Source organism: Anomaloglossus baeobatrachus, chromosome 3 (assembly GCF_048569485.1).
Source record: "Anomaloglossus baeobatrachus isolate aAnoBae1 chromosome 3, aAnoBae1.hap1, whole genome shotgun sequence".
NCBI classification, from domain to species: domain Eukaryota; kingdom Metazoa; phylum Chordata; class Amphibia; order Anura; family Aromobatidae; genus Anomaloglossus; species Anomaloglossus baeobatrachus.
In genome coordinates, this window is record NC_134355.1 from 89,814,701 (window position 1) to 89,842,234 (window position 27,534).

The 27,534-nt window shown below is 45.6% G+C and overlaps 2 protein-coding genes across 2 annotated transcripts in view; both read right to left on the reverse strand.

Moving 5' to 3' along the window:
* The window catches only part of ANKEF1 (ankyrin repeat and EF-hand domain containing 1), a 101,413-nt gene extending 90,279 nt beyond the window's left edge, over positions 1-11,134 (reverse strand). Inside the window, exon 1 of the mRNA XM_075338071.1 lies at positions 10,992-11,134. Coding sequence (XP_075194186.1) covers positions 10,992-11,058 — 67 coding nt within the window. The 5' untranslated portion in view covers positions 11,059-11,134. The remainder of the gene's footprint in view (positions 1-10,991) is intronic.
* Positions 11,135-17,313: 6,179 nt separating this feature from the next.
* The window catches only part of LOC142295003 (retinol dehydrogenase 7-like), a 60,169-nt gene continuing 49,948 nt past the window's right edge, over positions 17,314-27,534 (reverse strand). The window contains exons 3-4 of the mRNA XM_075338072.1: positions 24,911-25,041; positions 17,314-17,870 (exon numbers count right to left, since the gene is read on the reverse strand). Coding sequence (XP_075194187.1) covers positions 17,523-17,870; positions 24,911-25,041 — 479 coding nt within the window. The 3' untranslated portion in view covers positions 17,314-17,522. The remainder of the gene's footprint in view (positions 17,871-24,910; positions 25,042-27,534) is intronic.

Genomic DNA, 27,534 nt, shown 5'->3' on the forward strand with positions numbered 1-27,534 from the left:
GAATCAACCCTTCTAAGCCATCTATATGAGCACGCAGCCCATAGAAAGTTGAAAGTTGAATAAAATGATACCTTGATATTGGTGATTCGATGTTTTATTCCAGAGTGATCTACATGTGTTGTCAATATGTAAATGAACTGCTAGGATCTATGGTCCGGACACAGATCTTCTCGATATTTTGCCTCCAGAGCCCATTTTAAATGAATGGGGGAAATACCAATGTGAGACTTGTAGATCAGGAAAACAGACTGTCAGTCATTACATGTCTCACACTGATAGTGCACGCTTTCATTTAAAATAAGCTCCGGAGGCAGATACTCAGGGAGATCTATGTTCGGCCCACAGATTTTAACAGCCCATTTACTTATTAAGTAAAACATGGATTTCTCTGGAATGAAACGTCAGATCACGGAAATCAAGATACTATTTTATTAAACTGTAAATGACCTGCATTCTAATATAGAAGCTTAGGGTGATTGATCCTACTGACAGATTCCTTGAATTATGTTTACAACATAAATAAAACAATTAACTTTTGACAATTGCATTCTTTCCCACAACCACCAGGTGGTGCCACTATATAAGTAATAAAGGTGTTTCCACAGTTTATAACAGGACATGTGTACAAAACTTTCCAACCCAGCAGCATTCGTGTATTCGTATATATGTATATACTGCTAAATTTCCTGTCTAACCAGTCCTTTCTGATGTTTGTCACCAAAACCAAAATCCATGTTTTAAAAAAGTATTTATAAGCTCCATTTTTCTTAGGCTAATAAGGCCCTTGACTAGTCGTTGGGGGTATTAGTTTCACCAGACCAGTATTAGTTTCACCAGACCAGTCACGCCCTCTGAGGGCGTGATAACATGATTTGCAAGAGTCAGCATCATGGCGAGCTACTGGAAATCTTGTGCATGCATATGGTTCTATTCAGCAGCGTCACTGAAGCTAGGTCTACGCTTCCTGGCTTTAGAGGCACACTGCATGTTCTGCCTTCCACATTTAATGTTTCATTATTGTTCATTTGCTGTAAACTAATGTTTTATTTGCTAGGTTATACTTTGGCTCCCTCGTGTGACCACGTTTAGTAGCACCAGTCTTGTATTTAATGATTCTTTTCTCCTCCTCCTTGCGGTGCATTCTGGGTAGGAAGCCTCATTTTCTGCTGTCTCATACATACAACGATCACTTATATCCAGCTTGGATCTCACAGGTTTGACCAATTCTCAAGCTAGAAGTCACTTTTCAAAGCTATAACCTGCTTGACCCACATAGCTCGCTCATTCAAGGACACTGGAACTTGTGACACAAAAAGACGTAGCGGTTGGTACCATCGTAAAAAACCCGAAACATTACTCAGACCAAATTCTACCTTCAGAGGACAAGGATGGTGACATGACTGATGCCAGACGGGGAGTGTTCTGCCTTCCGCATTCAATCTGTTTCCATTATTGGTCATTTGCTATAAACTAATGTTTTATTTGCTAGGCTGTACTTTGGCTCCCTCTTGTGACCAAGTTTAGTAGCACCAGCCTTGTATTTAATTTCTTTCTCCTCCTCCTTGCGGTGCATTCTGAGTAGGAAGTCTCATTTCCTTCTGGATCATAAGCTAAGGCAGTCTCCATCTTATCCCTCTTGTGAAAGCATCACTGATAAGGAGTTCTACATTTATTGCCTTCTGAAGCTCAGGACTTTTGCTCTATTTAGTTATCTGCATCTACCAAGTTAGAATTAATCTGTTTGTACATTTGTATGTATATCGTCACATTTCTGTATGAATGTACCCTGTTATATTATGCACGTACTGATTGTACATACTTTACTGTTTCTAGTTTCACCAATCCAATACATTTACCTACGTTTAATAAATGCACAGACTTCAAGCAACAGTCTAATTATTGAGCAATGGTGAATAAGGTTTATCTGCCTGTCAAACTATATAGGCCCCAGGGCATGTGTAGGAAGGAGACAGAACACTGCGCATGACCGGAAGCGCAGAAGATGGCTGTTCTTTGGCTCCTTTTTTTGTACGTGAGCCATCTTCTGTATTTCTGCTGTGGCTTGATAATGTGGAGCGGGCCGAATAGTTTGGGGAAATTGATGCCCCATCAACTAGTCAAAAGCCTTATTACCGTAAGAAAAATGAAGCTTAGAAACACTTTTTTCAAACATGGATATAAGTGACTAACATTATAAAGGGCTGGGTAGACAGGGAATTAAGCAATACATATACAAATGCTGCTCGGTTGGAGGGCATAAGGGACATGACAGGTTCCCTTTAATGGAATTGAACCAGAACATGTTTCAATGAATGCCAAAACGCCTATGTATTTAGATGATGTACATATTATATAGTATATCACATGAGTGAGTACATGCAAGTCCTTGTGTGGATTACGTTGCAACTGTGTGTTTGAGGTTAATAAAGGGATGAAAGAGGATAGGTTTTTTGTATTTTATTTCAAACTAGCTGTAGTACCTGGGCATTGCCCAGGATAGTAACTGTCTCTCTGTCTGTCTCCCATCTTCGTCTGTTTGTGTCTCTCTGTCTGTCTCTGTCTGTTTGTCTGTCTCTGTCTGTTTGTCTGTCTCTGTCCATCTGTCTCTCTCTGTTTGTCTCTGTCTGTCTATTTGTCTGTCTCTGTCTGTCTGTCTCTGTCTGTCTCGGTGTCTGTCTGTGTGTGTCTGTTTCTGTCTGTCTCTTTCTGTCTGTGTCTGTCTCTGTCCTTCTGTCTCTGTCTTTTTGTCTGTCTCTGTCCGTCTGTGTCTGCCTGTTTCTGTCTTTCTCTGTCTCTGTGTGTGTCACTGTGAGTCTGTTTCTGTCTCTGTCTGTCTCTGTCTCTCTCTCTGTTTCTGTCTGTCACTGTCTGTCACCGTATGTCTGTTTCTGTCTCTGTCTGTGTGTCTGTCTGTCTCTGTCTCTCTCTCTGTCTGTCTCTTTCCCTGTCTATCTCTGTGTGTGTATCTGTCCCTTTGTCTGTCTCTGTCTGTCTATGTGTTTGTCTCTATCCATGTGTGTCTCTCTCTATCCATGTCTGTCTGTCTGTGTCTATCTCTCTGTCTGTATCTATCTCTCTGTCTGTCTCTGTATTAGTCTGTCTTTATCTCTGTGTCTGTCTGTCTGTCTTTATCTCTGTGTCTGTCTGTCAGTTTCTTTCCCAGTCTGTCTTTTTCCCCATCTGTCACTTTCCCCGTCTGTCTCTTTCCTTGTCTGTCTCTTTCCTTGTCTGTCTCTTTCCTTGTCTGTCTCTTTCCTTGTCTGTCTCTTTCCTTGTCTGTCTCTTTCCTTGTCTGTCTCTTTCCTTGTCTGTCTCTTTCCTTGTCTGTCTCTTTCCTTGTCTGTCTCTTTCCTCGTCTGTCTCTTTCCTCGTCTGTCTCTTTCCTCGTCTGTCTCTTTCCTCGTCTGTCTCTTTCCTCGTCTGTCTCTTTCCTCGTCTGTCTCTTTCCTCGTCTGTCTCTTTCCTCGTCTGTCTCTTTCCTCGTCTGTCTCTTTCCTCGTCTGTCTCTTTCCTCGTCTGTCTCTTTCCTCGTCTGTTTTGTTCCACGTCTCTTTCCCTGTCTGTCTCTTTCCCTGTCTGTCTCTTTCCCTGTCTGTCTCTTTCCCTGTCTGTCTCTTTCCCTGTCTGTCTCTTTCCCTGTCTGTCTCTTTCCCTGTCTGTCTCTTTCCCTGTCTGTCTCTTTCCCTGTCTGTCTCTTTCCCTGTCTGTCTCTTTCCCTGTCTGTCTCTTTCCCTGTCTGTCTCTTTCCCTGTCTGTCTCTTTCCTTGTCTGTCTCTTTCCTTGTCTGTCTCTTTCCTTGTCTGTCTCTTTCCTCGTCTGTTTTGTTCCACGTCTCTTTCCCAGTCTGTCTCTTTCCCAGTCTGTCTCTTTCCCTGTCTGTCTCTTTCCCTGTCTGTCTCTTTCCCTGTCTGTCTCTTTCCCTGTCTGTCTCTTTCCCTGTCTGTCTCTTTCCCTGTCTGTCTCTTTCCCTGTCTGTCTCTTTCCTTGTCTGTCTCTTTCCTTATCTTTTTCTTTGTCTCTGTCTCTTTCTCTGTTTTTGTCTCTTTCCCTGTCTCTTTCCTTGTCTCTGTCTCTTTCCCTGTCTATTTCCCTGTCTGTGTCTTTCCCCATCTGTCTTTTTCCCTGTCTGTCTCTTTCCTTGTCTCTGTCTCTTTCCCTGTCTATTTCCCTGTCTGTGTCTTTCCCCATCTGTCTTTTTCCCTGTCTGTCTCTTTCCCCGTCTGTCACTGTCTCTTTCCCTGTCTCTTTCCTTGTCTCTTTCCCTGTCTCTTTCCTTGTCTCTTTCCTTGTCTCTTTCCTTGTCTCTTTCCTTGTCTCTTTCCTTGTCTCTTTCCTTGTCTGTCTTTTTCCCTGTCTGTCTGTCTCTGTCTTTTTCTCTGTTTCTTTTCCTGTCTGCCTGTCTCTTTCCTTGTCTGTCTGTGTCTGTCTGCCTCTGTCTGCCTCTTTGACTGCCTGTCTGTCTCTCTCTGTCTCTTTCCCTGTCTGTCCTCTCTTTCCCTGTCTCCCTCTCTCTGTCTCTCTCTGTCTGTCTTTTTCCCCGTCTGTCTCTGTCTCTTTCCCTGTCTCTTTCCTTGTCTGTCTCTTTGCTTATCTTTTTACTTGTCTCTGTCTCTTTCCCTGTTTTTGTCTCTTTCCCTGTCTCTTTCCCTGTCTCCCTCTCTCTGTCTCTCTCTGTCTTTTTCTGTCTCTCTCTATCCATCTCCCCACCAACATCTTAAAATTATTTATTTATTTTTACACCAATATAGACACACACACACACACACACACAGCGTTTGTGATTGCAAGCAGTCAGACAACGGCAACCAATCATAGCTGCTGGAATTGCCAGTGGCAGGAGAAGCAGTGCATATGCATGAGGTTAATGAGCGGCCTCGGAAGTAGCGTTACAGCTGCATGTACTGCATATACTGGTAAGTATAATGCACCTGCTCTAATCCCCTAGCCCCTCTACCGCCATTTTAAAGATATGGGGATTGGCATCCGGACAGACATCCAGGGCTAATTCCGGGCATGAAGCAGGTGTTTTAAAACATTCGGTTGGACTGCCAATCCAAGGTATCTGTGGGTTCGCCCTTCACTAGTCAGGAGGTGATGCAGCTGGGGTTTAGTACTCTAAATATGCTTACTATAAAAAAAAATCATCACTTTCGGTATTAGGTAGTTAAATGACTTATACTGTACATGACCATTATGACTCTATCAGCAGCACTGTAACCAGGGCAGTACACCTTCCTTTACTATACATTTATAGGTGTACTGTCCTGGCTTCATTTATCCAATATTCATGTGTCCACTGCTAATGAATTCAATGGATATTTGTCATCAATTTCAGTGTGAGCTGTGTAATTTTCCTTTTAGGCGATATGTGAACGCTGTGATTTTTGACGGGTTTTTTTACGCATTTTTTTTGTGCAGTTGTGTTGTCAGCAAGTTCTGACTTTTGACTTCTCAGCAAAGCCTATGAGAATTCAAAATTGCTGTGCGCACAATGCAGGTTTTTTTCTACATTTTATTTGTCAAAACAGTGTGCTCCCACGATCAGCTTTTGGTGCATTTCTGACCTATTATGTAAATTAAGTTATTTCCAGTTTTTCATTGTATTTCTGAGCGCTTTTTTTTACATACATTTTTATAGCGTTTTTGACGCTGCTGTTTTTGCCTCTTGTTGGTATGTTATGTTTTCTATAAAGCTACTTTGTATTTGATAATTACTGGTATTTGGCTTTGAAAAAACTTTATTGATATACTTATGTGTGGATTACAGGCGTTTTTGATTAGTTTCCGCTGCAGAAACGTATTAAATACAGAGAGGTTTTTACCTGATATTTTCTGTATTTAATGCAAATCTATGAGAAAAATCAGCACAGAAGGCTCAGGAAGAGAAAGTGACAGGCTGCAGATTCGAAGCACAAACTGCAGGTCAGTTTACAGTGCATAGAAAAAGAAGCACGGTGGGCAGGAGGCAGGAGATTTCTATACATTCAATCCACTTTGCTGGAATTGTAAGACGCCGCGTTTTAGACACAGCGAAAATACAGTAAAAAACTAACCAAAAGCTCTATGTAGAAACGTAGATTAAGGCTATGTGCACGTTGCATCTTTGTGGTGACCACAAAGATGCATGGTTTTGGCCCCAAAAAAACGCACCCTCGGCAAAAACGCTACATCTTCTGACGTGCACAGCAGGCGCCATAGAACATGACTGCCCGCTGTGAGCTCCATACAACTAAAGTGAGCCGCGTGGTCAGCGGTGACTTCACTCGGGTGATTTGCTGTCACAGGTGGAGGACTCCAGCTGTGACTGCATATCACCTGAGTGACGTCACCGCTGATCGTGCAGCTCACTTCAGTCACTCAGTTGATTTCCTGTCACAGGTGGAGGACTCCAGCTGTGGCTGCGGTTAATCTGAGTGGTGTCACCGCTGACCGCGTGACTCACATCAGTTGTTGCGTGGGCTCGCAGTGGACAGTCATGTTATATGGCGCTCGCTGTAAGCTTTAGACATAGCAGTGGTGGAAGCGTCATGGGACCTCATGTGGATTACGTTGGACCTGCAGGGGTGTTTAGGGGTTCATAAAGTGGTGAAAGAGGGTGCTTTCTTGTCTATTATTTCAAATGCAGGATTTTTTTCATCTTTGTGTTTATTTACTTTCACTTACAGATTAGTGATGGGAGGGGTCTTATAGACGCCTGCCATCACTAATTTAGGACTTAGTGGCTGTTGTGGGCTGTCATTAACGTCCTCATTGCCTCGATTGCCACCGCATCAGGGCAATCGGGAAGAGCTGGGTAAAGTGGCGAGACTGTCGCATCTAATGGATTCGGCAATTCCAGGTAGCAGCTGGCTGATATTTTTAGGTTGGAGGGCACTCAATAAACCATGGGTATCCTCAGCCTGAGAATACCAGCCTTCAGCTGTTGGGCTTTACCTGTGCTGGTATCATAATATGGGGGGATCCTACGCCAATTTATTTATTTATTTTACTGTACGATATAGACGCACCCACCAGCGTCTGTGACTAGAAGCCTCAGACACGCTGTCACTCAAGCTGGGGACTCATCTGGCTGCAACCAATCACAGCTGCCGGTGACCGGGAGAAGCAGTGAACATGTATGAGCCTAATGAGCGGCCGGGAAGAAGAATGAGAGGCAGCGGGACCCTGGTGATCGGTGAGTATGAAGCGCTTACTCCTACCCCTTTGCTCCAGATTGTGATACCCAGCATCTGGCCAGATACCAGGGATCAATAGCCCGCCACCCTGAGTCAGCGGGGCATTGATCTGCCAGACCTTCAAAACGCAGGGACAAAACGCAAAAATAATTGACCTGCTGCATCTTTGTGGTCACCACAAAGATGCAGCCAAAAAAACTGTAACGTGCGCATAGCAAAAATGAAATCTCATAGACTTTGCTGGGGAAGGAAATAGATGCAGTTTTGGGACCAAAACTGCACCTGAAAAAACGCAAAAAAATGTGGAAAAAAACGCAGCGTGCACACAAGGCCTAAAAGGAAAAAAAGGCAAAATAGGCTTCTAGCTGTATATCCCCCTCTTATGATTTTTTATAGAATTACTATTTTAAACCCCAGTCTTCACATCGGCCGCACAGCAGGTGCATTTTCAATGGCCAACATATGTCCATATATCAGCAAGCAAGTAGGCCTGTGCATTGGGGGCCTGGCCTGTGCTTTCGGGGTGCAACCACCTGTGTATTGGGGGGTCCCTGCCTGTGTGTGGCACCCCTGAGGCTTCAGTCACCACAGGGCACTGCACCTGACTCAAGGTGCAGTGGTGAACCCAGAGCTAGAGGAGGTCGGTACCGGTTCCACTTACACAACTCATACACACAATCAGGTTGCCCTCCTTTACCGTGGACCGGGTTAGGTTTGAGTCAAAAGGGGTCGCCAGCATGATTGGGTCTTTAGGATACCACCACACCTGGGATTATCAATCCACTAGTGGCAAAATCTGAGACGGGAGGAGCAACCACCAGGGGGAGCTAGGAGCAACACAACAGCGAGTTCTCCATCAGGAGAGGAAGAGAGCAGAAGAGTTTTACCAGTGGCTCTGGTGGGACGCATGAGTCAATACGGTCGCCGAAGGGAGAGCTTTATTGTTCCCTCAGGACCGACGCAGTGCACAGTGCAGAATCCTAAGGTGGATTATACTTTAAGTGGTCTACCAAAATCTGAAGGCTAGGGGGATTGCACGTCCTTCTGGCCGCCACATTTCCATAGCACAGTGCCAGATAGGATCCTGGGTCATGTTCCAAGGCAGGCCTCACAACGGACCCACGGCACCTGCATACAGGCAGGGAATAAGACACTTTTCAAAACCCGGGTCCCCAAGAGCTTCAGGCCATGGGGATGCAACATCAAACGTAAGGAGGAAGCGCCCACCATTCACTGTACCAGTTCTGACCTCTAAAGGATGTTCGACGGGGCCCATCACAGCGGGTGACCGGTACCTCCCGGGCGAGCGGCATAACTGTGAGTAAAAACACATGGTACCGCAGAGACTGTGTCCACCTGTCATTCCCGGTGCCGGCGCCCCACGCCTCGGCGCCCGACATCACTACTCCCCTCATCATCCTCCCTGGGGCCCACTCCACCTGTGGGGAGCAGAAATACCTTAGCTTCTACTAGTATCTGCCCCGGAGGACAGCGACAGCAGCGGTAGATAATTGCCTGGCTGCATACCGCATGTGGCGTCATGAAATCAACATCCATCACCCATTCCACTCCGTGAACACCTTGGGGTCACAAAACCAGGCAGGGTCACCCATGACATCTCCTGACCCTCACCGGCCCGGTGATGAGTATCTCCTCCGACCCCCTCGGGTGCTCCATGTGCATTGGGGGGCCTGGCCTGTGCATTGTGGTGCAACCATTTGTGCATTGGGGGGGCCCTGTCTGTGCATTGGGGTGGCCTGGCCTGTGCATTAGGGGTGCAACCACCTGTGCAGTGGGGGTGCAACCACCTGTGCATTGGAGGCCCCTGCTTGTGCATTGGGATGCCTTGCCTGTGCATTTGGGGGTGCTGCTTGTGCATTGGGGGGCCTTGTGCATTGGGGGGCCCCTGCCGGTGGATTAAGGGGGCCCTGCCTGTCATCTGTAAATTTCTCCCATCATTTGCCATATAGGTATTCAAATTTTGAGAAGAGATGCATTGAGAAGAGTTCTGTGTTGTACACGGCAGTGTCTAAAGAGGAAGCTATTCTTGCAGAGACATTTCAGCATGCCAGTGGTGAGGAGACTTTAAGCCACAATGCTCCTTTGGGAAATATGCAAATTATCTCTTAAGTGAGGAAATAGTCAAACTCTAGTACCACCTATTGGAAGCAGCAATCCTAAAAATCAAAAGTGACTCTTTAACGAACCTTGTCATATGACTTAGATCATATGACAGGTTCGTTAAAGGGTCACTTTTGACTTTTAGGATTGCTGCTTCCAATAGGTGGTACTAGAGTTTGACTATTTCCTCACTTAAGGCCTCTTTCACACGTTTGTGAAAATCACGCACGTTTTTCACGGACATGTCAAAGGTGCGTATTGTCCTCCGTGAGCCGTGTTTATGGCACACGTGTGTTCTCCGTGATAACACACGGAGAACGGGAACTTTCTGCTCACCTGTCCCTGGCGTTGCTGTCTGTGGTGCTGATCTTCGGTCTCCGGTCCTGCCGACTCCCCGCTGCTGCTGCTTCCGGTCCGCAGTGAAGTGAATATGCAATGAATATCATGAGCGGCGGTCGGCAGCAAGTGACAGCAGTGGCAGAGACAGGAGGGCTGGAGAAGGGGAGTAAAGTTTTGTTATTTTTTTCTCAGACACGTGTGTTTTCTCCGGTGTGTGTCACAAGGAACACATCCATGTGGTCTGTTTGCGTTCCGTGTGACACTTGTGATGCCGGAAAAAAACGGACATGTCTACGTGTTGAGCACATGGACACACGTATGCTCCACACGTACACACGGTCCATGGCAGAACACGCACGTGAGCGCAGACCCTTTGATTTTAATGGGTCTACGTGTGCCCGTGTCTCCAGTACGTGAGGAAACGGACCAAACACGTACCGGAGACACGGACGTGTGAAAGAAGCCTAAGAGACAATTTACGTACACGGCAGGAGCTCACAGGTAATTACTGCAATTGGATCTCATGTTAATCACAACAGATTTACCTTTATGATGCTGTTGTGAGCAGTGACCATAGCACCTAAGCTGTTAGACAGGACGGAGCCATCTGTTACACCTTTTGGGTTGTGCAGAGCAATCATGGGAACCTTGTAGAGTGTTTAATGGCAGCCGTGTGTCATGGAGGGGGCCTAATTTGGACTTTGGCAAAGGGGCCTCCGGATTTCTCTGTACGCTCCTGCCAGGTTTCCGATAGTTCAAATATTTTTTTTTCATAATGACAATCAATGAGATTTTTAAGGCTAGGCTCTTATAGATACAGGACTTCTGTGGGCTCTAACAGGGTTCCTGGATTCTGACCCCCTCTGGGCGGAGAGCCCTGTATGTGTGCCCCTCGGCTGGCAGCGGGGGTCTTATCATAGCGGATCAGCAGTGGGCAGTATTGGAGGGTATCTGTGTGCCCGGTATGGTGGTCCCCAGTCTGCACTATGAGGTCACGGCTGTGATGTCATCGTATGATCATGTGATGCTTCTTCAGACCTGGCGGTTTGGTAATTGGCTTTGGCGCTGGCCCTCGAGGTGGATTTAGCGCCATTCACATGACGGTTATCACAGATCATTATACCGTTATTATGTCGTGTTACAATATGGCGGCACAGCGACATCACCGTGGGATGGAAATAGCCAGGAGAGTCTTGGACTCATTTATTGACCCCCATAAGATCAGTGCTGGGTGATGATTCACTGTGTCCAGTGTCTGCCATTTATCATGTCTATAGAGAAATCTAAAGTCCCTGGAATCAGCGGCTTCTCCCCATCACGAGTCCCTGCTGTGCCTCCATTATGTCAGGCCGTTACCTGCAGGTGGTCGCTGCTCCCCGGCCTCCTCCGGTCCCGCCTCAACACGCCGGAGACAGAGCTGCATTCCAGCAGCCGGAGCGGAGTGTGGAAGGACGCGGAGAGCCGTCTCTATAGCAACCGCGATACACTGTGCGGCTCCTACTGATAGACTGAGCATGCGCGGGCTGATAGACGGCTGGCGCATGCGCTGACGCTGTGTCAATAGGTTGGTACAGTGACGGTCAGAGTGCCCGGTGCCCAGAGCTTCAGGCTCGGAGAAGCCGCAGCCTGTGTCCTGACAGCAGTTCAGGGTTGTCATGGAGATGTGGCATTTTTGATTAAGGCTCCAGTTATGTGCCATCGCCAGATATATTTTGATTCTTCAGCTTGTCATGTCTTTACACTTTTGCAACCATTTTTATTGCTAAAGAAAAAAAAATATTGCAAATCATCATGATTAGTGATGAGCGGGCACTGCCATGCTCAGGAGCTAACTAATGATGTGCGGGCACTGCCATGTCCGGGTGCTAATTAGTGATAAGTGGGGACTGCCTTCCTAGGGTACTAATTAGTGATGTGCGGGCGCTGCCATGCCTGAATGCTAATTAGTGATGAGCGGGCACTGCCATGCCCGGGTGCTAATTAGTGATAAGTGGGGACTGCCTTCCTAGGGTACTAATTAGTGATGTGCGGGCGCTGCCATGCCTGAATGCTAATTAGTGATGAGCGGGCACTGCCATGCTCAGGCGCTAACTAGTGATGTGTGGGCACTGCCATGTTCGGGTGCTAACTAGTGAACGAGCACTGCCATCCTTGGGTGCTAATTAGTGATGAGTGGGCACTGCCTTGCTTGGGTGCTAATTAGTGATGAGCGGGCACTGCTGTGCTTGAGCGGGCACTGCCATGCTCGAGAGCTAACTAGTGATGTGCAGGCACTACTATGTTCGGGTGCTAATGCCATGGTGGCTGGAGCTGCTTCTCTTTGGTGCAGCTGTGATGTTTGGTGATATTGATCATGTTGCGTCTCACAACTACTTTTCCATGTTAAGGCCACTTTACACACAGCGACATCGCTAGCGATGTCACTGCCAATCGCACCCGCCCCCGTCGTTTGTGCGTCACGGGCAAATCGCTGCTCGTGGCGCACAACAGCGTTAGTCCCCGTCACACATACCTGCCTAGCGACGTCGCTGCGGCCGGCGAACAGCCTCTTTTCTAAGGGGGGTGGTTAGTGCGCCATCACAGCGACTTCAAACGGCAGGCAGCCAATAGAAGCGGAGGAGCGGAGAGCAGCCAAAGGAAAGACATGCCCACCTCGTTGCCGGAGGACGCAGGTACGGTGTTGTTCGTCATTCCTGGGGTGTCACATGTAGCGATGTGTACTGCCTCAGGAGCGACGAACAACCTGCGTCCTGCACCAGCAACAATATTTGGTATTAGAACGACGTGTCAACGATCGACTAGGTGAGTATTTTTGATCGTTAGCGGTCGTTCGTACGTTTCATGTGCAACGACGGCGCTAACGAGGCTGGATGTGCGTCACGAATTCCGTGACCCCCAACGACATCTCGTTAGCGATATCGTTGCGTGTAAAGCCCCCTTTAATGTCGGTCTTGAGCTCCGTCAACTCAAGTTTTGCAAAGCATATAAATCATATAGAAGACACTGAACTGCTGAATGTACATCACATAGGAGACACAGAGACTGCTGTATATACATTACATAGGAGATGCTGGGACTGATGTATATACATCACTGAAGACGCTGGGGGCATAGTCATCACACATGAGAAACTGAGACTGCTTTACATACATCACATAGGAGACACTGAGACTGCTATATATACACACTATATAGGGGTCGCAGGGACTGCTGTAAATGCATTACATAGGAGACAAACATCACATAGGAGATGCTGGGACTGCTGTATGTACATCACAGGAGACGCTTGGGACATATTTATCACACATTATTGGTGTCAGGTCCGAGCATTCCGAACATGAGCGGTGTTCTGGTAAGTGGATTGGTCATTGTAGGCCAGTTGAATGGCCACCAAGGTCTCCTGACCTGACCCCCTTAGATTTTTATCTTTGGGGTCATCTGAAGGCAATTGTTGATGCTGTGAAGATACAAGATGTGCAGCATCTGAAACAACGGATACTGGAAGCCTGTGCTAGCATTTCTCCTGCGGTGTTGCTATCAGTGTGTCAAGAGTGGGAAGAGGTTTGCATTGACAATCCAACACAATGGACAGCACTTTGAATACAGTTTATAAATGGTCATAAAATTGTAAATAACTAATGAACGAATAAAGTTATGTTAAAACTAAGCACACCATTGTTTTTCTTGTGAAATTCTCAATAAGTTTGATGTGTTACATGACCCTCTTTCCATTGGAAAAAATAAAGTTGGATCCAAAATGACCGACTTCAAAATGGCCGCCATGATCACCACCCATCTTGAAAAGTTCCCCAACCCATATACTAATGAGCCACAAACAGGAAGTTGATATCACCAACCATTCCCATTTTATTTAGGTGTACCCATATAAATGGCCCACCCTGTACTTTACTGCAGGTGTCACTGGGGAAGCTGGAGCATGTACATCACTCAGGAGGCTGGGGCCATATACATCAAAGGGGAGGCTGGAGCATGTACATCACTTAGGAGGCTGGGGCCATATACATCAAAGGGGAGGCTGGAGCATGTACATCACTTAGGAGGCTGGGGGCATAGACAACACTGAGGATGGTTGAGAGGCATAAACAGCACTAGGGGCATAGACATCAGTGGGGAGGATTACACATCACTGGGGGACACTAACATCACTGAGGGACACGGACATCATTGGGGGATGCTGGGGTAGTTCTCTCTTCATCTTTGAGAAGGGAGTGCATTAACTCTGTCCGCAAAGTACGTCTTCTCGCTAGCACTGGCCTGCCTGAGGACACAATTCTTCAATGCATGTGCACACTGTGTGCTCGCAGAGCAGTTGGGGGTTTAAAGGGGCCGGCAGCTGCATTTTGCCCGCTGTCGGCCCAAGCACCGTGGTCTCGGGGGTGCAGAAAAAGTCATCACGTTTGTAAATATGCAATCAAAATATCAAATAAATTAATTCAGTTGATAAACAATGTCACAAGAAAACAATCAAAATTACAGAATTGCAGGTTTTTAGCCGCTGCAACAACAGAAAAAAATGTATTAGCATTGTATACACCCCAAAATAATATCAATAAAGACATCAGACATTTTTTTTTTATATTTCCGATTGAGTTCTTTATACTCCTGAAATGCTACTCAACCTTCAAGGTTTTAAAATGTTCTAGGTTTTTGTCTTATTATGTTATGTACTATATATGTATTACTATACACTGTATAGTACACTATACACTATACTGTATTAAACCACAATGATTTCTTTTCCTAGGATATTTCATTCCCAGAAGGTATAAGCTTTCTACTGTACTCTAGTAATATACCTTTACACATGCCCTATTTACATTCAGTGCCCACAGCTACCAGGACACGATCCCAGTCTACAAGACTAAGGCGGGCTTTGCACGTTGCGACATCGCAAGCCGATGCTGCGATGTCGCACGCGATAGTCCCCGCCCCCGTCGCAGGTACGATATCTTGTGATAGCTGGCGTAGCGAACATTATCGCTACGCCAGCTTCACATGCACTCACCTGCCCTGCGACCGTCGCTCTGGCCGGCAACCCACCTCCTTCCTAAGGGGGCGGGTCGTGCGGCGTCATAGCGACGTCACACGGCAGGCGGCCAATAGCGGCGGAGGGGCAGAGATGAGCAGGATGTAAACATCCCGCCCACCTCCTTCCTTCTGCATAGCCGCCGGCGGCAGGTAAGGAGATGTTCCTCGCTCCTGCGGCTTTACACACAGCGGTGTGTGCTGCCGCAGGAACGAGTAACAACATCGTACCTGTCGCGGCAGCGTAATTATGAAAAAGTCAGAGCCTGCACCGATGATACGACAACGACGCTTTTGCGCTCGTTAATCGTATCATCTAGGATTTACACACAACGATGTCAAAAGTGACACCGGATGTGCGTCACTTTCGATTTGACCCCACCAATATCGCACTTGCGATGTTGCAACGTGCAAAGCCGCCCTAAGCTTTTCCCGTAATCTAGTGGATGTAGCTAAGGCTCCATGTTTTTACATTTCCTTTTTGAAACGTTTTCTTGAATATTACTTTGAAACTTATCATATTATGATCGTACCTGTAGATCTTATATTGTATATGGTCTAGTTGACAGGTCCAGATCCAGCAGATTATTTCTCTTGGTTGGTCTTGATTGTGGAGAAGAACTTGCAGCTTTTATCACAACCAGAAGACTATAGGGGGCTTTACACACTACTATATCGTTAATGAATTATCGTCGGGGTCACGTCGTTAGTGACGCACATCCGGCGTCATTAACGATATCGCAGCGTGTGACACTTATGTGTGACCTAAAACGATCGCAAAAGTGGCCAAAATCGTTTGCTGTGGAGAGGTCGTCCTAAAACCAAAAATCATTCTCTTCTAATTAGCGATGTTGTTCCTCGTTCCTGCGGCAGCTCACATCGCTGTGTGTGACACCGCAGGAGCGAGGAACATCTCCTTACCTGCCTCCACCAGCAATGCGGAAGGAAGGAGGTGGGCGGGATGTTTATGTCCTGCTCATATCCGCCCCTCCGCTTCTATTGGATGCCGGCCGTGTGACATCGCAGTGACTCCGCACAAACCGCCCCCTTAGAAAGGAGGCGGATCGCCGGCTAGAGCGACGTCGCAGGACAGGTAAGTTCGTGTGACGGGGGTAAGCGAGGTTGTGCTGCACAGGCAGCGATTTGCCCGTGTCGCACAACCGACGGGGGCGGGTACGATCGCAGCGTGTAAAGCCCGCTTATGTCCCATTGAATATCTGGATAGTTAAAATCCCCCATAATAAGGACTCTTATTATTTGCAGAATTTTCTATTTGTTGCAGCATTTCACCCTCTACTTGTTCAGCTATATTAGGAAGCTTGTAGAAAACTCCAATTTGCAGCTATCCATCATTGCCATCGCTATGTATATTTACCTATACTAACTCTACATTATCACAGCACCCCCCAATATTGTCATTGAGCACAGGTTTTAAGTTGGATTGAGCATAAATACACATCCCTCCACCCTTTTTTTATTTTTCCTATCCTTTCCGAATGTGGTGTAACCCTCTACGTTTGTCACCCAGTCATGGTTCTCATACAGCCATATCGATCACATAGTAATCTGTAGCTGACATAAATGTCTCCAATTCTTTCCTCTTGTTTGCCAGACGTCTTGCATTCATCACCAGACACTTATTATTACTTTTAGTACATTTATTACTCCTCATCACCTCCCTTCTTTCCTTGTTAGTTACAGCCCACTCTGAATCCTCATTGGCACCTAGTGTCTCCCACTCTCTGCTCTATCTCTCCCCTTTTTTGCACAACCACCGTACCCCCCCCTTACCCTCCAAAATCCTGGTTTTAAAGTTCCTCCATGCATCTGACGATATTGTCCCCCATCACAGCTGCACCCTCCCCATTGAGGTCCAGCCTGTCCCTATCAAAGAGCCTGTAGCCAACAGTGAAGTTATCCTAGTTCTCCATGAACCCAAATCCGTCCTTCCTGTACCAAATTCTAAGCCACATAGTCCTCTAATGATAATCTGTTGATAAAACACTGATTTTATTGAAACAGAAACAGCGCAGTGACAGCTGGAATTTGGCCCTCATTAAGCTGCTTTCAGATTAAATACTAAAAAAAACTGCTGACAGATTTTCATTAAAGGGAATCTGTCATCACGTTTTTGAAACCTAATCTGAGAGCAGCATAACGTAGGGACAAAGAGTCTGATTCCCGCGGTGTTTCACTTACTTAGTTTTGATAAAAATCACTGTCTAATCAGCAGTAGATTATCACACAGGACTACTTCGCGTGCTGCCAAGTAGTCCAGCATATTTACGAGCTCTGTATAACTGCTAGATCTGCAGCAGAGAAAACATTGATTTTATCAAAATGACAGCAAAGAGCTCAGTAAGTGACACATCGCTGGAATCAGGGTCTCTGTCTGTACATCACGCTGCTTTCAGATACATAGCAAAAACCTGCTGACAGATTCCCTTTAAGTAAAAGCTATTCATTTTTCATTAAAAAAGAAAACTAACAAAATATAATATTACTTGTTTCAACTTGTACAGTTTGTATTTTTCGGGAGACCTACAGGGATATTCTGCATGGATTTTGTAAATATCTCCAATCTAAGTAATCAGAAATGAAATCAGTGATATTGAAGTCCAAGTTTTGGGATGTCATGTTTATTGCTAAAAAGGTGTACAAATCTAAAAACGCAACTACCCCGCCCCCATATGACACTGCTGATCAGGTCCTTATCTGCTCCACAACGGGGTTCAGGTCCAATACAAAGGAAAGACACCGTTCCCATCTCTGTCCCAAACCACACATCTGCTGCAGCGGCGAGGAGCTCCAGCCAAACCCAATCTTCCTTTACAATTCATTTTAAGGCCATCCAGCTTTTCTTGCTGCCAAAAGTAGAATTTTATCAAAAAGAGATGTGGGAAGCCACAAATATAGGTACAAAGTTAATTTTTCTGCAAATCTGGCAACTAGATAACGAGGTTGAGGTGTCGGCGATGTCAGAGCGTCTATGATGGCGTCCACAACCTCATAGCTCTTCCTGCTGCCGCCTTCCAGTTGCTTGCTTACAAGGCTTGCGGTCCGTTCTATGGATTCTCGGCTGCAGATCTCCTTTATCTCTGCTGACAGCGAGTTCCAGATTTTTTCGGCATCGCCTGGAGGTTGGATATTTGTCGCTGGAGCATAATTTCCAGGCTCGATAATACATACCTACAAGAAGACATAACAATAAGAGGATTATAATAGCTCTACAAGGTTTGTGAGTCCGAGTTTTTACAAAGGGTTGTCTGGTAAACGCAAGCTATCCATTATCCGCAGGATAGGAGATTTCTGTCCATCCACTATGACCCACACCGATCGGCAAAACTGGGGATTTTCATCCTCGATGAGACACTTTTAAGGGCACTTTACATGCTGCGATATCGCTATCGATATCGCTAGCGAGCGTACCCACCCCCGTCAGTTGTGCATCACGGGCAAATCGCTGCCTGTGGCACACAACATCGCTTACACCTGTCACACGGACTTACCTTCCCTGCAACGTCGCTGTGGCCGGCGAACTGCCTCCTTTCTAAGGGGGCGGTTTGTGCGGAGTCACAGCGACGTCACACGGCAGCCATCCAATAGAAGCGTAGGGGCGGAGATGAGCGGGCGGAATATCCCGCCCACCTCCTTCCTTCCTCATTGCCGGTGGACGCAGGTAAGGAGATATTCGTCGCTCCTGCGGTGTCACACATAGCGATGTGTGATGCCGCAGGAACGACGAACAACCAGCGGCATGCACCACCAACGATATTATGAAAAGGAGCGACGTGTCAACGATCAACGATTTTTGATGTTTTTGCGATCGTTAATCGTTGCTCCTAGGTGTCACACGCTGCGATGTCGCTAATGACGCCGGATGTGCCTCACAAACACCGTGACCCCGACGATATATCGTTAGCGATGTCGCAGCGTGTAAAGCACCCTTTATTCTTGTTAAAAAACTGCAGATCAGAGGCCTGATTGCAACTCTTAATTCTCTATGGGGCCATTGTAAAATATTGTGTGCAGTGCTCGGCAGACCCATAGGGAATAATCTGGCGGCGGAGCATGTTCACTGCCCTCCATTTTAATGGTTATAAATGCTCTCCGTTCTTTCTGATTTCTTGTGGCTCCCAATGGTTCGACCCCCCTGATCATTATACTATCACTTATTGTATAGATAAGTGATAATTTGTTTTTACTGCACAACCCCTTTAACCCCTTCACCCCCGGCTGATTTTATGTTTGTTTTTGTTTTTTTCGAGAGCTGTAACTTTTTTATTTTTCTGTCAATCTTGCCATATGAGGGCTTTATTTTTTTTTGGGATAAGTTGTACTTTTAAATGAAACCATAAGTTTTACCATATAGTGTAAAAAAAAAAACTGTAAACAAAATTCCAAGTGTGGAAAAGTTGCAAAAAAAGTGTGATTGCATGATTGTTTTTGGGATATTTTATTTACTGTGTTTACTATATGGTAAAACTGATATGTGGGTGTGATTCCTTATGTTGGTCCGAGTTTGTGGATACCAAACATGTATAGGTTTACTTGTATCTAAGGAGTTAAAAAAAATTTTGGAAGTTTGTCCGAAAAAAGTGGCGCACTTTTAGCGCCATATTCTGTGACCCGTAACATTCTCATTTTTCAGAATCTATGGCTCAGATATGCCTTATTTATTACATTTCAAGCTGACATTTTTAATTACATCATTTTGCGCAGATGCTACGTTTTGATCGCCTGTTATTGCATTTTGCGTAAAATTTGCTGCAACCAAAAAACGTTATTTTGGTGTTTGGAATATTTTTGCCGCTACACTGTTTACCAATCAGATTAATTGATTATTTATATTTTGAAATTTTGATAGATCGGGCATTTCTGAACGTGGCGATAATAAATGTGTGTATATATTATTTTTTTTTAACCCTTTAAATTTTGAATGGGGTGACTTGAACTTATGTTTTTTTTATTTTTCTTAATTTTTAAAACTTTTTTTCCCCTTTTTTTATGTTACTAGTTCCCCTAGGGGACTATAAGGATCAGCAGGATGATCGCTCATTCCTTTCGGTTGATCACAGCTACACAGCTATGATCACCAGAAATGCTCATGTCTTGTAACAGGCAGCACTCGTCCGGCCGAAACAGGAAGAGAGTCATGTGAGCTACAGGAGTCATCACATGACCCTGTGCTACCATGGCAACCACCGGCTCACAGTGATCACATCACAGCGCCGCCAATGGGGCTGGGTAAGTGAAGATTTACCGTGGTGGGGATTTGAATAGCGATGTGACATTTTGACATCACGATTTAAGGGGTTAACAGGCACAGGTGGATCGCGGATCCACTCATGCCTGTGAGGCACAAATGTCAGCTGTTCAAATCAGCTGACATGTGTGCGGATCACTTGCAGCAGCTGCAGGTGATTACACTATGACCTCTTAGGACGTACCGTTATGGCCTGAAGTCATTAAGGAGTTAAGTTTAGAGGTTACTTTTATGCTTCAAGAGCTTCAATACTAGATACTAGTTATAATATAATAGTGTTAGGGCTCATATATGCTGGCAGGCAATCTGTATAACATTTCTAGAATTGGCCCATATACTGTAGCTACTGCCCTGCTGTGCAGTGTCTGCCATCATTTTGATTGGCATTAGTCTGACTCCATTCACACAGATACATGTGATGCACAGTGTCCGGCTTACAGCCTATTGAAGATGCACATACTAATAGATCAGGAGTTGCCCAGCACTATATACAGTTGTACTCAAAAGTTTACAGTATGTACATGGAGCACCCCACAGGGCCTTGGGGAATACTCCTCACCGAGCTGGTGAAGGGTCAGGGGGATGTCACGGGTGGCCCTGCCCGGTTTCATGACCCTGAGGTGTCCACAGAAAGGGGATGGATGGTGGGATGATTATGTTGGAGGTGTTGAGGATGTTGGGAGTAGTAGTTTTCTCGTGACGCCACCTGCGGTATGCAGCCAGGGATTAGCCACCGCTGCGGTCGCTGTCGTCTGGGGTGGGTGGTGTCGCAGCTAGGATAGTTCAGCTTCCCACAGGTGAAGCTAGGCCCCAGGGAGGATAATGGAGGGAGCACTGGCTGTTGTCGCCGAAGCGCAGGGTGACGGCGATGGCAATGAAGGGACGGACACAGTAATCGCGGTTCCAGGTCTTTACTCACTGTCCGTGGATTGCCCGGAGGTGCAGGTCTCCGCTGTGATGGGCTCCAGCCGATCCCGGATAAGTCAGAGGTAGCCACTGGTGTTTGAAAGTGTCCTTTCCCAAGGGATGCCCCTTCAGAAGTGAGGAACCCAGGCTAAGCTTCCCGCCCCATGCCTCAGGTACGAAGAAGAAAGAAGAAAGTGGTATCGTGTCGCCAGGACTGTAGTCCCAACTTGACTGAAGATTGTGTCCAGGTTGCTCCTACTTCTACTCCAAGTGGTGCTCGCCCACCAGGTGGATGTCCTAGTGACCGGGAAAGTCCCATGCCTCGTGATGGCCACCCCCTGCCTACCATAGTCCAGTCCCCAGTGAGAAGGCACCTAAGCTGTAAGTAAGGTGGAATGTGGAAACACCGATGATTAACCCCTTCTTCATCCAAGATGAATACTGCACCTTAAGTGACGTGCAGTACCCTGTAGCGACTGAAGCCGCAGGGGCGCCACACACACACACTGATTACAAGCAAACAGGTCACAGGGGAGGATGTTACCTTTATTAGCCATTCAAACCCATTTGTGTCAACGTCTGTGCATGTTATCAGACAAAAATCACCTTTGTATGTGAACGTTTGATCAGGGTCATTTGGATGTTTTTGGTTGTCATTATGATTTAAAAAAATAAAACACAGTAGTTTGACAATAAACGGCTTCTCCCAACCACTAACCATGAGTGGAAAAAAAGATTTTGTGTTATCATTCATATTCTCTGAAAAAAGGCCAAGAAAGCAAAAAATCTGCCGGGCATGTAAACTTTTGAGCACAACTATAAGTACACCCCACAGGACAGACACCTCAGTTCTCTCAATCAGCACTAAAGGGCCTGGCTGCATCCTGCATAAAAAAATGGAAAAAAAAATACAATATGTTAATAATGGTATGAGCATCATCAGTAGGCTGTAAGCCGGACACTGTGCATCATACATACCTTTGTGACTGGCACCATATGCAAACTTCATCTGTGTGCATGTCTAATACCAGCAACCACCTCCTCCATGAATTGATAAGGGCCCACTCACACTTGCGCTATTTTGACGCAAACGGAATCCGTCAGTAATCTAGTACAGTTCATTTATTTACAGTGGAAGCGCGACATCGTGTGGACACAAGCGGGTACTGCATGACACACACACGTGCCATAGTAACGCGCTTCCACTGTAAATAAATGAACTGTACTACATTACTGACGGATTCCGTTTGCGTCAAAATAGCGCAAGTGTGAGTGGGCCCTAAGTTGTAAGTCATTGTTTTCCCAGTCTCTTGCACCTGTGTTTTCCCCACATATATCATGTGGGCTACTGCATCCGGCTAGTGCATTGGTAATCTGATCTTCTGTTGGTAATGGCTGTATTTTTAAATTAATCCATAAGTTTTACCATATAGTGTACTGGAAACTGCAAAAAAAAATCAAAGTGTGGAAAAATTGCAAAAAAAAAATTGCGATTGCATAATAGTTTTTGGGATATTTTATTCACCATGTTTACTATATGGTAACACTGATGTGTTAGTATGATTACTTAGGTCGGTACGAGCTCGTAGACACCAAACATGTATAGGTTTACTTTTATCTAAGGCTCCTTTCAGATTGCGTTCTTTCAGATTTTTCCACATATACGTTTTCTGCAGACGGACACCCGAACGTAGTGGACTACGTTCGGCTGTCCGTCTGCAGAAAACATATATGTGCAAAAATGGCACAAAACAGAGCACACGCTAACACAGTGTGCTCCATTACAGTGAATGGCCCTGCCGGGCGCATGCATCCGGAATACGCTTTTCAGAGTGGGGGAGGGGCGGTAAGGACGGATGCTCCATCGGGATCTGTGAACGTAGGGAAAAACGCAATCTGAAAGGAGCCTAAGGGGTTAAAAAAAATTCAGACGTTTGTTCAAAAAAAGTGGTGCACTTTTTGCGCTATTTTCCGTGACCTGTAGCGTTTTCATTTTTTGGGATCTGTGGATCAGTGAGCGCTTATTTTTTGCGTCTGAAGTTAACGTTTTAATAGTACCATTTTTGCGCAGATACTACGTTTTGATCGCCTGTTATTGCATTTTGAGCAAAATGTGAGGCAACCAAAAAACTTAATTTTGGTGTTTTAATTTTTTTTTTGCCACTACGCTGTTTACCGATCAGATTAATTGATTTTATATTTTGAAAAATCGGGCATTTTTGAATGCGGCAATACCAAATGTGTGTATATTTCCTTGAATAAGGCTCTACTAGCTGAAACATGTCGGATTTCTCTTAATGTGTCCCCCCTCACTGTTTTGATGATGGATCTTTTTTAATAGAACCTCAATAAATATTTTTAACCTTCTTTGAAGTGCTGGAGATAATACCAAAATGTGTGTATATTTTTTAAAAATTTTTATTAGATTTTAAATAACAAGTACATTAAATATAATGTTTAGCACAGTATTGATCCAACATTCCCATCCCCCCGCGTGCGACCTTCTGTTTATTATAATTGTTATTACGAAATTGGATTGCGTCCACTAAGAATTTCAAGTAAGTACGATGGTGTGTTCTCGAATTGAGACTTGAGCCTATCTTTAATAATGTTATTTTTATTTTTTTAAACCTTTAATTTTCAATGGGGCAAATAGGGGGTGATTTGAACTTTTAGGTTTTTTCATTTTTTAAAACTTTTTTTCTTTACTTTTTTTTATTTTACTAGTCTCCTTAGGGGACTATAAGGATCAGCAGTCTGATCGCTCATTCATTTCTGGTGATCACAGCTACACAGTTGTGATCACCAGAAATACTCACCTCTTGTTACTGGTAGCACTTGGCCAGGTGAAACAGGAAGTGACTCATGATAGCGCTATCATGACAACCATCGGCTCGCAGTAATTATACCTATATAGGTTAGGATGAACCGTTATGGCCCACGGTCATTAAGGGGTTAAAACATAACAGTCAATTTAATTTTTATCTAATAATAATGTAGAGCAAGTGATTTTAAGAAACTTTCAAATATACTTTAGAAATCAAATCAGGGAGTATATCTTTCAAAAAACATCTCAAAGATGTCCCCCCAGATTGTTTTTAAACCAGACAGACGTTTGTTGTCAGGGAAAATCCGTCTTCAGCTCCACACTCTGAATTTGATATTTAGGCTGGGGGGGCGCCCCAATAAGAATGGATCACCCCAGCCTGAGAATACCAGTCTCCAGCTGTCTGCTTGATCATGGATGGGTTTCAAAATTGGGGGGGCCCGCACGCCGGGTGTTTTTAAATTATTTATTTAAATCATTTAAAAAAGCCGCATGCGGTTCCTCTTATTTTGATACACAGCCAGGATAAGTGCATGGCTGGTGGCTTTATGCTTTATCTTTGCTGGGTATCATAATATGGGGGAACCCTAAGCCAATTTTTTAATGCATTTAATTTTACACCATAGGTTACAGTCAGGCACGCTGTCACACAGGGCGGGGGCGCGTCTGACTGCAACCAATCAGAGATGTGGGGATTGCCAGTGGGCGGGGGAAGCAGTGCATATGCATAAAGAATAGTGAGCGGCCCCAGAAGCAGTGTACAGCCGCGCGATAGACTTGGTAAGTGTAACGTGCCTGGTTTCCCCTTTTTTGCTTATTTTTCCTTTTTAATTACTTGAGTTGCTGGACCCGGATTGTCATCCCGAGTTCCTGAGAACTCCGGGCATGGGTTCGGTACTTTTGAACCAGCTTGGATATGGATATTTACAGTCTGGGTCCGCCCATCACTAGAATTTAGCAAATTGGAGAGAGAAAGGGCAGAAAATTAAGAACCAAGAGGGTTCATAAGTATGAGTCACTATATGAGCTATCTTATATTACACTTGGAGGCGTATTTGGTATTTTATGTCTCATCTTTAAGTTACTTTTTACTTGGGTGGAGTGGAGAGATGTTCTTGTAGACATGGTGAAGCATACATCAGGCGGAATCCTATACTCATCTTGGTTGTATGTTGGTTTTAGTTTACCTCTGCTACTAAATAATGAAAAGCAGAAATACAAGAGTCTTACCTGCACCCCAAATTGCTTCATTTCTAGTCGGAGGCAATCACAGAATTTCTCCACCCCAGCTTTGCTCATTGAATAAATGCTATTGAGCATACCTATATATGCATTTGTGCTTGATAAAAATACCATACGCCCTGAAATTATATAACACATTAACATGAAAATATAATAATAATAATGAAGCAGAACAGATAAACAAAGGCTGGAGGATATACATTATATATACACAGTATGTATTATACACACACATGATGAGTCCAAATTTGAGATCTTTGGATCCAACCACCGTGTCTTTGTAGAAAAGGTGAACGGAGGGACTCTACATGGCTGGTTCCCATCATGAAGCATGGAGGAGGAGGTGTGATGGTGTGGGGGGGCTTTGCTGGTGACACTGTTGGGGATTTATTCAAAATTGAAGGCATACAGAACCAGCATGGCTACCACAGCATCTTACAGCAACATGTTATTCCATCCGGTTTGCGTTTAGTTGGACCATCATTTATTTTTCAACAGGACAATGACCTCAAACACACCTCCAGGCTGTGTAAGGGCTATTTGACTAAGAAGGAGAGTGATGGGGTGCTATGCCAGATGATCTGGCCTCCACAGTCACCAGACCTGAACCCAATCGAGATAGTTTGGGGTGAGCTGGACCGCAGAGTGAAGGCAAAAGGGCCAATAAGTGCTAAGCATCTCTGGGAACTCCTTCAAGACTGTTGGAAGACCATTTCCGGTGACTACCTCTTGAAACTCATCAAGAGAATGCCAAGAGTGTGCAAAGCGGTAATGAAAGCAAAAGGTGGCTACTTTGAAGAACCTAGAATATAAGACATATTTTCAGTTGTTTCACACTTTAAGTATTTCATTCCACATGTTTTAATTCATAGTTTTGATGCCTTCAATGTGAATCTACAATTTTCAGAGTACTGAAAATAAAGAAAAATGTTTGAATGAGGTGTGTCCAAACTTTTGGTCTGTACTAATGTATATTATATATTATATTATATTATATATATATATATAAACGTTGCACCTCGCAACTTGGGGGGTTTTACTCGCTTGCAGCAATGCAGGGTAGCTTAGGCATACACAGGCAAGACAGTCTTTCTCAAAATGCAGCAGTTTAGTAACCAACATAAACTGCACTTCCAAAACACTATGAAGCCTCTCCTGGCTTAAAGGATAAGGTAAACTAAACACCTTCACATACCGTGGGCTTCAAGTCCATTTAAATGTCCATAGTGAAGGTGGAACATGAGTAAGACTATGTGTCGAAACGCGTAGTTCGATGGGGTCTCTATAACCTGTAATCCCTTGTATTTTTCTGCTGACCGCTTTGTACATTATCTTTTTAATGGATTTTCATGAATAAATGCCGATGATTTTAAAAATCTACACTCTGAGGACTGCGCTGGACTTCTTTTTCCTACATAGTGAAGGTATGGCTGTCTCCCCGGAGACACGGATTTCTGGTCAGTCTTTGTAGCGGACCGCCCGCTCAGGTTTGGACACGACGAGTGTCAGCGTGGAGCTCCCTCAGCCTCCACACACTCAGTTCCAGAAGGTTGAAGGCAACCCACGCTTTCTTAGGCAGGTTCCTTCCAGAGGCTCCAACCTCTCTGAGAATAGCAGCCTCTTTACCTGCCTGAGGCTGCTCCTCATGCAGTGCTTCTCATACACTGTTCCAAAACACACACTGACTCCATGTGCCAAACAAGCTAATTAAGACCTGTGTCAGACACACCCATAGGCAAGGGTATGTGGATGGCCAGTCCCACCCATCTCTTAGCCATCCGTAATCCTGGCCCATTTAAAACTATAGAAAATGTCTGTGGCACTACTGTGTCGCCCTGGACAAGCCAGGGGCCACAGGTAACAACACCACCACACCCCGCACTCCCTGCAGGCACATCAAGGTCAGATACAAAACCCTTGTTGCCCTCCCCAGGGGCTGATGTCCACACCAGGGGGTGGAGCCAGGTGGTTGGTCTCCACCCACCAAGGAGTTCACAGTCCTGGAGGAGGGAAGACAGGCAGTTAGAGTGAAGCTAGGAAAGTGAAGGAGTGAGGAGTTAGAGTTTGGAGGAGGAAGTGAGAGGAGCAAGTGTGAGGAGAAAAGTGACAGCAGAAGAGCCTGAAGTTGGTCCGGGTGTGTGACCCGGACGGAGCAGCAAGGTTGGCAGATGGTGGTGACCGTCTGCAGTGGAGGCCGATTGGAGTCTGCCGTAAGGACCGTGGACGGGTGGTGACCCGGCGGTACCGGACCGGCATACAAAGAGAAGTCAGCACCATTGGCAGGGGCCTTTCGGATCCCGGCAAGGCTTGGAGTCGCCGTGAATTTGCCAAATCCGTTAGTGAAGGGGACCTCCGGGTTTCCAAACAGCCAAGTCCCGCTAGAAGGCAACCGTCCAACCGTGAAGGGGAGACACCGCCACCGCCAAGGGCAACCGTTTCCCAGGGCCAGCGCTTGCGGGCAAAAGGGGCTCCTCCGGCCCACATCCAGGTCGGGGAGCGGGTTACCGGTGGGAACCCATCGGAATCAACATAGAACTTAGGTGCAGGGAGAGACAGTCATCACTAACCTGCAGGGAACAACAACACCGCAGCCGTCCGAAGGACCCGTCCAT